At 45.0% G+C, this 10967-nt stretch overlaps 2 protein-coding genes across 5 annotated transcripts; one reads left to right on the plus strand and one right to left on the minus strand.

Annotated features, from left to right (window-relative positions):
• Positions 1 to 216: 216 nt before the first annotated feature.
• LOC6728825 lies at positions 217 to 5043 on the minus strand. Of its 3 annotated transcripts, XM_002104123.4 has the most exons (7): positions 4744 to 5043; positions 4385 to 4512; positions 3275 to 4123; positions 2754 to 2902; positions 1574 to 1853; positions 752 to 1084; positions 217 to 438 (listed from the first exon to the last, which is right to left on the minus strand). In XM_002104123.4, exons 3-7 carry the CDS (start codon positions 4034 to 4036, stop codon positions 358 to 360), a joined length of 1605 nt encoding a protein of 534 aa, XP_002104159.1. In that variant the 5' UTR covers positions 4037 to 4123; positions 4385 to 4512; positions 4744 to 5043; the 3' UTR covers positions 217 to 357. The 3 variants fall into 3 exon arrangements, with proteins under 3 accessions (XP_002104159.1, XP_044779153.1, XP_044779154.1); XM_044923218.1 differs by lacking the exon at positions 4385 to 4512; XM_044923219.1 differs by lacking the exons at positions 3275 to 4123; positions 4385 to 4512 and having other exon boundaries at positions 4744 to 5035.
• Positions 5044 to 5805: 762 nt separating this feature from the next.
• On the plus strand, positions 5806 to 10951 carry LOC6728826 (phosphoinositide 3-kinase regulatory subunit 4). Of its 2 annotated transcripts, XM_002104124.3 has the most exons (8): positions 5807 to 6050; positions 6111 to 6297; positions 6491 to 7537; positions 7602 to 8612; positions 8671 to 8884; positions 9261 to 9894; positions 9952 to 10566; positions 10625 to 10951. In XM_002104124.3, the coding sequence occupies exons 1-8, from the start codon at positions 5953 to 5955 to the stop codon at positions 10854 to 10856; spliced, it is 4038 nt and encodes a 1345-aa protein (XP_002104160.1). In that variant the 5' UTR covers positions 5807 to 5952; the 3' UTR covers positions 10857 to 10951. The 2 variants fall into 2 exon arrangements, with proteins under 2 accessions (XP_016035508.1, XP_002104160.1); XM_016177144.3 differs by lacking the exons at positions 9261 to 9894; positions 9952 to 10566; positions 10625 to 10951 and adding an exon at positions 9016 to 9128 and having other exon boundaries at positions 5806 to 6050.
• The last annotated feature ends 16 nt before the right edge of the window (positions 10952 to 10967 follow it).

Genomic DNA, 10967 nt, shown 5'->3' on the forward strand with positions numbered 1-10967 from the left:
ATTAAAGTGAAAATCCTGAAAATCTTGAAATTGTCTCAAGTGCATTACTTGGTCTGATTATTTGAAGTGATCTCACTTAGCTAAGTTCGACTGTAGTTGGATGGCTTTTCGTTTGCGGTTCGTTGACTTCAAAGAGATCGTGAAATCGGTAGATAAACAACTATTGTAGTTAGATAATCATCTCATGACCCTTATGACACAGTTTATAAGAAATGGTTCTGTTTAAATTTAAATATATTTCAATCCGTAATACTATATACACACGAAATCTTTATCTCAATTACAGCTAAATCGTCTTAATGAGCCTTCGTCTCCTACTTTTCATCCGGATCTTGTTGTCCATGTGCAACTGGAATACTACAACTCGTTGTGGATATATTCCGTGGTCACCTTGGCCTCGCCCTCGTGGAAACCATTGCAGTCGACTGGGTATTTGGCCTGTTGGCGGGCAATCGCAGAAATAGCGGTTAGAAAGCGGCGACAAATGGAAGTACAGAGAGAGAAAAATATATATGATTAGAATGTTAAGCAATAAAAATAATATATGTATGTTATAATACTTTAATACTCTTCTAAAGCTTCGTATTACTTAGAACAAAAATAATATTAATACTGAAGAGGTAGATAAGATAGGTGTCAAAAAGTTTGCTTCAATATTTAATCGTACACAAAGAGTACTAAACGCCTACGTTCATCTTCTTGCTAGATGTATCCAATTTTTTTTCAGTGCACCACTGTGGCCGTTACTCACCTCGCAATTGTATGGCGCATTGATCACACCGAAGAGTGTCCAAAACGGCGTACCGGTTTCCGTGCTAATGAAGATTGCCGCACCCATGCTCCCGATCTTGACGATTTTCGGACTGACTCCGGCAATTAGACTGGACGCCGATGTCGGGCGATTCAGTTGGCTCTGCTGGGTCTGCTTGGGCTGGTGGTGCTGCTGGTATTGGTCGTGCTGCCTCTGCTTCTCCTGCTGATCGAGCGCCGCTGCATTCAGCTGGCAGAGCACGTAGCGATCGCATTGCGGCGACTTGGAGATGTATCTGTAGGCGCGGTGGACTTTCAGCACCGGTTCAATAACCTGTTTGCCATTTGGTCCATTGTCGGATGCGATCGAGTGCGTGAGCCATGGCGTGGAGGAGAAAATAGTGTCGTAATTAATTTAATTCGCTTCAAGCCAAGTGTTTAGTACATCTAACTGGGCCAAGTTATTCAATTATATCCAATTCATTTCAAGTTGAAATGGGTCAAAGCATTTGCAAGGAGCATTGTTTTCATAGATTTAGTTTAGTCATCAATCAGTCAATTAATCAGTTCCTATCAGCTAAATGTTAGATTCGAAAAAGTATCTTTTGTAATGCGATCAGCTACTATCAGCAACTTCAGTAGAGTAATCATATAGGGATCATATAGTACAAAACTTTAAACATAATTTTAAACAGAACTACTATTTAATTAGTGCTATTCTTTTCACCTCAGCTATTTCCTATTCTCAGATAAATATCTTTAATTACCAACTGCGTTGCCCAGTTCCCATATCAGATCAGTTCAGTTCAGAAAATCTGCTTACCTCCAGGTTGAGCGTATCCGTTAGCTTGTCGCTGATCTCGGTGGCATTGAACTGGAGTAATCCGCGTGCCTGGCCGAGTTTCAGCAGTTCCTTGGCATAGCCCACGGCCGGCTTGACGTACTGCCTCGAATCGATCTTAACGTTCAGATGATGCTTGGCCACATGGTCCAAGAGATTCGAGATGGTCTCGCCCGGACGCGAGGGATCGAAGTGGGTCTGCTTGGGGTAACCTTGAGACTTCAGCAGGCCGTTAAACATGATCTGTGCCGTCTGGAAGTACCTGTATAAGAAAGTGCCGAGAGGCGGGCAAATTGATGAGTTCCAATGACGCAGCACCGCCGAGTGAAAGGGTCTCTAGAAAGTGGAAGTTGTTGTGCGCCTTTGTTGCTGTCTAACGTTGGGGCAACGCGAAAAAAATTAGAAGTCCAAGAAGTCGGAGAGGCCTGACCTACTTAAGAACCATGCAAAAATGTCTGAATCCAAAGTCTACACAAAGAAAAATTGTTTAAATGCTGATTTTTTTATAATTCCCAAGTCGTTTTTCCTATGTGAAAAGTGTTCATAGTTTTGGACGCTTGCTTAAGGAATACTTGTCATTAATACTTATGCTATTGTATTTTAAATAACACTTTTGATTGGCGGCCATTATGAATTGAGAAGATTTGTAGTTAAGAATTACTTGATTTTTCAGACATGTGTACCCGGTCTGCCGAGGCAATTTCCCCTGGCTAAAACCGCCAACCGGTTTTGGCCCGCTTTATTTATTTGTTTGTTTTAACGATGCCGTTGACTTCTGTATCTTCTGCATATCAACTGTAACTGTATCAGAGCCTGGACTTGGTACTTGCCACTGTTGTTGACCAGTTGGATTAGCAGGCACGTTCTAAAAGCACCAGCACCGAAAAAAGTGGGTCAAAAGGTAGCCGCATCGAACATGCTCGATGGCCAAACGGGTTGTCGCTAACGGGAAATGGTTAGCACAGGCTTTGGGAGCAGCTGTTCGGAATCTGATTCTGAATTGGAATCGGAATAGGCATCGGATTTGGACTGGAAGGTGGTCTTGGACTGCGACCAAGAATGGCAGCCAGGTGCTAAATGCACTGGGACCGTTGCAGAGCAGAACGTGATCCACAATTAACACGCATTTATGACCAAGCCACGTTGGCCGGCCGAGACTCACCTGAGATACACCTCGGGATTGGCCAGGTAGCTGGCCCAGTCGGCCAGGTAGAGTGTGGCCGACTTGATCCAGCGGCGACGGAAGGATTGGTTGTTCAGCGACTCGAAGAGCTTATCATAGTCCAGCTTGCCATCGGAACCCTTGAAGCCCTGGAGGTGGAGAAAAGTAGAGTAATTAGTATTACAAATTAGAATTTAACATATTATTTTAGTACCGTAGCATTTCAGAATTTGTATCTAAATTTAAGCTAGGAACACATTTTAAGTTGTTTTTTTTTTTTGCGCTAATTGTTTCTATATCAATTTGAGTTTGCATAATTCGATTATATGTTTTAAAGTTTTCTCTAAATTTTATGTAGTCTTAATAGTTTACGTGTTCCTATGGTATTTAATATGTTGTATATTTTCCAATATTATATTAAAAAGTGCTATATTTTATGCAAAAAGCTCACTAAAATCTAATAAAAAGTTCTAACAACAAAACGTCAACTAAATCTAGTTTAATCTGATTTATGGATCCACCTTCATGATTTTGTTAACTCCGGACTTCTCGTACAACGCATCAGCCAGCTCGGAGTTGGAGAAGTGATCCCACAGTACGTGAATGTGCTCCAGGAATGGGGGCAGCACCCAGGCGTGGCTCTTGTGCTTCTCCTGGGTGCTCTGACCCTCGGGACCGGCGAAGGAGCTAACCGCCTGCATGACCAGTGGCAGAAGGTTCATCAGTCCGTTGTCGGATTCCGGTTCCGCGGCGGCGGATCGCTTCTGCTGGTGATGATGTGTGGCCTTATCGTTGCCCTGGGTGTTCATGAAGGCGGATGCCACTTGTAGTATGGTATCCAGACCAATGCCAGATTCAGAGCCACCGCTATTGCTGCGCTTTTGCTGTGGAGTGGCTTCCTCGTCATCGCCCTGGGTGAACATCTCGAGGACATTGCCAATGATGGAGGGATCGAAGCCACCGCCCTGACCGCCCTGACTCTTGGACAGAAGACTGCCCAGGCCCGAGAGGATCTGCATGGCGCCACCAGCACTGCCGCCTCCTGCTCCGCCGCCTCCAGATTTGCCACTCGCTTGCATGAAGGTGCCAATTAGCGAGGCCACACCCGCCAAACCAGCGCCGCCTCCTCCATTGTTGCCACCGTTCTGGTTGGACAGCGCCTCCTGGAAGAACATGGAGGCCATGTCCAGCAGCGGATTGGACTCATCCTCGCTGGCCATGGAAGGACCCAGCGGCTGGAGGCACAGCAGGCAGGCCAAGAGCAAAGCTCGTCTCACGTACATTATGCTTCAGGAACTTTCACAATCACACACTTGAGATACTTTTGGGCCAATTAAGCGACGCAGCCACAAAACGCGGAAGACGCTCCACTGAGCACACGAAATATATGTATATACTATAACTATGTATATCTAAACAGATATTACAAAGATTGGAGAACGGAGAACGGAGATCGCAGCGTAGAGCAGCCAGCACAGCCGAAAACTTTCTTTCTTCTGCGGCTCTGGGCCAGTTTGTAACACTTCTTAAGCCAACGATTCTTTGGGGGCCATCGAACATGTTCGTTGCGAGCGCTCTCTGGACTCCCCTTTCTTCGGATCCAAATCTCCAACTCTCTCCGCCGCTCTCACCTGTTAACACAAAGACTCTCTCTCGCGGAATGGAATTCTTTACGCCTGCGCTTTGAACACGTCAGGTTTGCCGTCTTCAGAAATAAACGAGACAAAAGAGAGGGCGAAGAAAGAGCAGAACAGCTTTGCTTTTTACACGAAAAGAAAATTGTAATGCAAAGATCAGAAAGGCATATTTTGTTGGGATAGGGTTAGGTTAAATGTTTATATAGAAAGCTCAAAACAAATTATTGAGATAAGCATAATAAGTTCTCTATTATCAAAAGTAGTATCATTTTATAAAGATTGCAATCTTTTATTTTCTTGACGTGTACCTGGTTCTATGGCTCACACTTTGTTTATGTTTCCTACCTACCCACCTACTTTCTTTTTACACACGATCGTCCGCTTTGAAAGTTCTCTTCTCGGAATGGTGGTTGGTGGACATTGGCAGTCAGATTTGGTGGCAACGTTTTCGTTAAAGCCGCCAGCTTGGGCTTTTTATGTAAATACGAGTATCAACACAACTTTTGTGGCTCTTTCTTTGGGTATACTACCAATATTATTCGAAAAGAAAACGAACTGGTCTTGGAAAATTGAAAAAAAAAATTTAAATTGATTAATTTCTAAGTTATAATAAAACTAAATTTTAAACCATATTTGTTCACATATTAATTTTGTTGAAATGTTAAATCGTTTATAAACCTTTTCGATTGACTTTTCAGTGCATACTATTCCAAGTTTCAATGTAACTAAAAGTTATATAAAATATTTGATAACATTGAATATCCGCTATATACAAGGGTATATTGGTTTCCACCTTAAATCTAAGTTTTCATTTCAAGTTCTTTAAGCAACCCAATGAAATGCTCGGCACATTTGTCACCTGGACTCTTGGTGGGTTGATTTTGGCTCTCGTCATGGCCCATTTCGAATTTATTCAACAAATGGATTGCAGTGTGCCCGTTACATAAATTTATAATCGGTTTAATGGGTCCGTCATGCCGAACTAAAGAGGTGTATCTGTATCGATCTTGTTCTCTTCTATACTTTCTTCACGTTCGCGTTCTTCCCACTCCAATGCAAGATGACCTTTCCCCATAAATTAGCTATTAACATATTAAATAATTCGGATAGAGTTTCATTTTTAAGTATGTAAATTAAAAGTCATTAGAATAAACTCCACTTAATTCAAAGTACTTTATACATACAAAATTCGCGGCCTTTTTCAAATTGAATTATGTGAACTCGTACAACATTATCGATTGTCCATAGGTATATCGGTATTTCTTAATGAAATAACTGTGTAAAATAAAATTTCAATTAGGAAATATTTAAATCCGCGATGTTTGAAAAATTATTGTCACTATAAAAAAGGTTATGATAAAATAATGTCGATAAAATGATTGGTAAACCTTAAAAAGAAGTGAATATGTTGGCCAGTGTACTTATCGATAACACCGATTGGTTTTCGCCACCAGCTGTTTGGCTGCGCAGAAAAGACGAAGACTTCGTTTTCTTGTTATTGTTGAATAAACTAACAAAATTAACTATAATTGCTGGCACTACAAAGTGCTATAGCATTCAGGATGGGCAATCAACTGGTGGGCATTGCCCCTTCGCAGATTTATGCGGTGGAACACTATTTTTCCGGCCAGTTTGGATCGGAGATCACGTTTAGTTCCAAGTAAGTGAAAATATGATGATTTGCCAAAGAAAATTGTTGACACCCACGAATTTTGCACAGTATGGGCAGCACGAGATTCTTCAAGGTGGCCAAGGCTAAAACGGATGAGGGCCAGATAGTGGTTAAGGTGTTTGTGAAGCACGATCCCACTTTGCCACTGGAGGATCACAAGGAGCGACTGGAGGGCATCAAGAAGACACTCTCGCTGGCCAATGCCGTCAACTGTTTACCCTTTCAGCGGGTCGAGGTTGGTATTCTACAAATAGATTTATCAGATGAATACTATACTATGCAAGGGTATGCACAATGTAATGGAGCACAAACCACATAGCTTCATTTATATTGAGTCATCAAATTTCAATATTTGGGGTATTCCATTAAATCTTTCTAACATATAATCCTATTAAAAGTGCACAACAATAATTAAACATAATTTTCAGCTTATCGACAAGGCAGCCTACATAATGCGGGAGTATGTGAAGCACAGTCTCTATGATCGCGTATCCACACGCCCATTTCTCACCGTATTGGAGAAAAAGTGGATTACGTTCCAGATTTTATGCGCCCTGAATCAGTGCCACAAACAGAAGATCTGCCACGGAGACATCAAGCTGGAGAACATCCTGATTACGTCCTGGAACTGGATCCTGCTCTCCGACTTTGCCTCCTTTAAGCCCACATATTTGCCGGAGGACAATCCCGCGGATTATACGTACTTCTTTGATACGAGTAGAAGACGAACCTGCTATATTGCACCCGAACGATTCGTTAAAACACTGGCCTCCGATGATGATGGTGGCAATGGCAATATGTCGGTCATACACACCGATTCCATAATTCGACTTGCTCCCAGCTATGCGGGAAACACATTGTTGCCAGCCATGGACATCTTTTCGGCAGGCTGTGCCTTGCTGGAACTCTGGACGGAGGGAACTGCGCCCTTTGAACTCTCCCAGCTGCTGGCTTACAGGCGTGGCGAGCGAGATCTGGTGGAGAAACACCTGGCAGGCATCGAAAACGAAAGGTTGCGCAATCTGCTGGCCTCCATGATTGACATACACTCGATGAACCGAAAGAGCGCCGAGGATTATTTGGATCAGGAGCGCGGTCAGCTGTTTCCCGAATACTTCTACTCCTTCCTGCAGTCGTACTTGCAAATGTTCAGCTCAACACCGATCATGTCGCCGGATGACAAGATTCAGTGTCTGCATAAGGACATTGGGCACTGTATAAAAGTGCTGACACAGGCCCAGGATTTAACACCGGAAGAGGAGGAAAAGAATGATGAAGGTGAAAAGAAGGATCCCACGTTGTGTGCCCGACTGCCACCGGAGCATGATGGTCTCATTTTGATCATCACGGTGGTCACATCCTGCATCCGAGGACTCAAGCAGTCAAATACAAAAATTGCAGCCTTGGAACTTCTGCAAAAGCTGTCAAAGTACACAACATCCGAGACCATCCTGGATCGCATTCTGCCCTACATTGTATGTACTCTATTTTGTCGTTGATTGGAATTGTTAATTCTTATATGCATACAAATCTTTTTAGCTCCATTTGGCCCAGAAATCGCCAGCCAAGGTGCAAGTTCAGGCCATCGAAACTCTGACTGCCTGTTTGGGCATGGTAAAGGACATTCCACGCAGCGATGCCAACGTGTTTCCCGAGTACATTCTGCCCTCCATCACCGATTTGGCCAGCGAGTCAAGTGCAGTGATTGTTCGCGTGGCCTTTGCCCGGAATATAGCTGCACTGGCCAAGAGCGCTGTCTACTTTCTGGAGGAAACGCAGCGAAATGCTCCTAACGATATGCCCACGCCACGTTACGAGGCAGAACTGAACGCCCTCCATGACATAGTTAGACAGGCAGTGCTCAGTCTGTTAACGGATTCCCAACCGGTAGTCAAGCAAACACTGATGGAGTCGGGCATCTGCGATCTCTGTGCTTTCTTTGGCAAGGAAAAGGCCAACGATGTGATACTTTCGCACATCATGACGTTCCTTAACGATGAGGACAAGAATTTGAGGGGAGCATTCTATGACAACATCGCCGGAGTTGCTGGCTATGTGGGCTGGCAGGCGTCGGACATTCTCGTGCCACTTCTGCAGCAAGGTTTCACGGATCGCGAGGAGTTCGTCATTGCAAAAGCCATTCGTGCTGTGACCATTCTTATCGAACTGGGTCACATTAAGAAGCCAGCCGTTACGGAGATAGTCCAAGAGACAGCCTGTTATCTGTGCCATCCAAATCTTTGGGTTCGTCACGAAATCTGCGGCATGATTGCCACCACGGCGCGTAATCTGAGCGCCATCGATGTGCAGTGTAAGATCATGCCGGCGATTGGGGCATTTCTAAAGGCACCGCTCATCCAGGTGGAGAAGCCGCACATCCTGCTGGACTGTGTGCATCCGCCTGTGCCGCGGCAGATCTTCGACAGCGTGCTGCGCTTCCAGGACATTCATCATTTTATCAGAGCGCTTGAGGCACGATCACGTGTTCGTAGTCAGACGAGACAGGGAGCTCTGCCGCAGTACGAGGAGATGGGACAGACTCTGCGTAATGTAAGTGGATTAGATCAAAATTGTATAAATGGTAAATTGTTGGTAATTTAACTTGCAGCTCTTTAGACGCCTAAGCTCTGAGGGTTTAACGGATCTCATTGAGATGCAGCTGCTGGCCATGAACCCATTCCTAATCTCCATGAAGCACAAGGCCCTGCAAGATCTGGACGACACCGCCTCGGGGAATGGACGCATCGTGGTCAGTCGCAAGCAAGTCGCTTGTCATGAATATCCGCTGGCGGACAAAGTCAGCAAAATGCCCCTCGAGAACCGTAAGTAAATGATTTATATTCTTGATTTCATCTCACTTAACTTAATTGGGTATTATCAAGTCCACTAAATTACTTTATTTCAATTTACCTGGTTTTTAGTTCGAAAATAATCGCTTGTTTGAATTTTTTAGTTATTTTTAGTTCTGGATTATGGGAATTTATTCGCTAAAGGATAAAATGTTGGGAGCATGAACCAAATAATATTAAACCAATGTTTTATTTGCTTTTTAATCACGTTGTTTGTTATTCGATTTGTTTTTCTTGCGTGTTTGAAATAAAATTATGCTTTTATAAACTTTCTAATCTTGTTAAGTCTTATGTTAAATATGAGGAAACCATTTAATACTTGCTTGAAATAATGCCAATTTCTTTACAGGCTCCAGCGAGGGTCCAACTCTAGCTTCGCCCGCCTCGGATGCAGCAATCACTCCGCTGGGAGCTGGCGGACTGGCCGGAAGTCCGGCCTCTGGAGCCGTAGTCCTTGGAGTGCCTACTGCCACCGTAAGTGCGGCCACTTCGCTGGGTGAATACACGATGCCGGAGCGAAACTGCTGGCTGGAACGTTCCTCCGAGTGCCGCAAGGATCTCGAATCGCTGACGGCCAAGATCAAGAGTCGCTACAATGTGTTGGCCATCTCGCAGCGTTGCAGCTACGACAAGCTGGTGACACCCTATCCACCAGGCTGGCGGATGAACGGCACTTTGGTGGCACACCTGCACGAGCATTCGGAATCCGTGATCAAGCTGGCTTCATTGCGGCCCCACGGATCTCTCTTTGCCAGCGGCAGCATAGACGGCACAGTGCGATTGTGGGATTGCAGCAAACTGAATGGCAATCAGGGTGTAAACAAATCGAGGCAGGTTTATTCAGCCAATACACCCATCTACGCACTGGCCGCCTGTGATAGCGGACAATCACTGGCGGTGGGCGGCAAGGATGGCAGCATGCTGATGATGCGAATCGATCGTAATTCCGCCAAAATGACGCTACAACAGGCACTCAATCAAAAGTAAGATCCCTTCACTTACATATTTACACTTTTACAACATAATCATTTCATTCGTAGTGATCATAAAGACGGTCCTGTTGTGGACATGCACGCCTACGATCAGGCCACGCAAAGTGTCATCGTGTACGCCACGCTATATGGCGGCATTGTGGCCTGGGACACGAGGATGCAGCACAGCGCCTGGAGGCTACAGAATGAACTCCGTCATGGGGTGATTACAACGATCTGTGCGGATCCAACTGGATCTTGGCTGGCCACCGGTACCAGCGGCGGTAAGCACATCTGCTGGGATCTACGCTTCCGGCTTCCCATTGCAGAAATAAAACATCCGGCGGATTCGTGGATACGCAAGGTGGCCTGCCATCCCACTGAGCCTTCATACCTGATCTCAGCATCGCAGTCAAACAATGAGGTATCCGTGTGGAATATAGAGACGGGACAGCGCCAGACGGTTTTGTGGGCAAGTCCGGTGGCGGCTTTATCGAGCGCTAGTCCCAGCGATCCGGCCACCACGTGCGGCATTCTCAGTGGCGTGGTCGATGGTTCACCCTTCATTCTCACCGGCAGCTCGGATCAGCGGATCCGGTACTGGGACATCACCAACCCGAAGAACTCATCGCTTAAGGTACCCGCTGCCAATGACAACCTGGCAGATGTGGCTTTCAACTATGGGTAATTATTGATCTGTTATTATAATGATAATAATAATATAATTCATCCTACCCTTCAGTGCCCGCTTAATCGATGGCAGCCAAGTGATCGAGGAGCAAATCATTTCCATGGCCAGTACGGGCGACTCGCAGCAGCTGCGCTCGTCCACGGAGGAGAATCCCCGCTCGGGGCCGGATATGCCAACGGCCAGTCACCACGATGCCATCACGGATCTGCTGATGTGCAAGGACAAGGGCCAGATCTACATAGCCTCTGCATCGCGAAACGGTGTCATCAAGCTGTGGAAGTGAGCGCCCACTAAATAGTATTTAATTATTCAACTGTGATTAGCCTAATAAACTGCAATATGTGTAACTATTTAATAAACGGTTGCTTCTAAACTGTACTCTCTTGTTTTAAAG

Source organism: Drosophila simulans, chromosome 3R, assembly GCF_016746395.2.
Source record: "Drosophila simulans strain w501 chromosome 3R, Prin_Dsim_3.1, whole genome shotgun sequence".
Classification (NCBI taxonomy): domain Eukaryota; kingdom Metazoa; phylum Arthropoda; class Insecta; order Diptera; family Drosophilidae; genus Drosophila; species Drosophila simulans.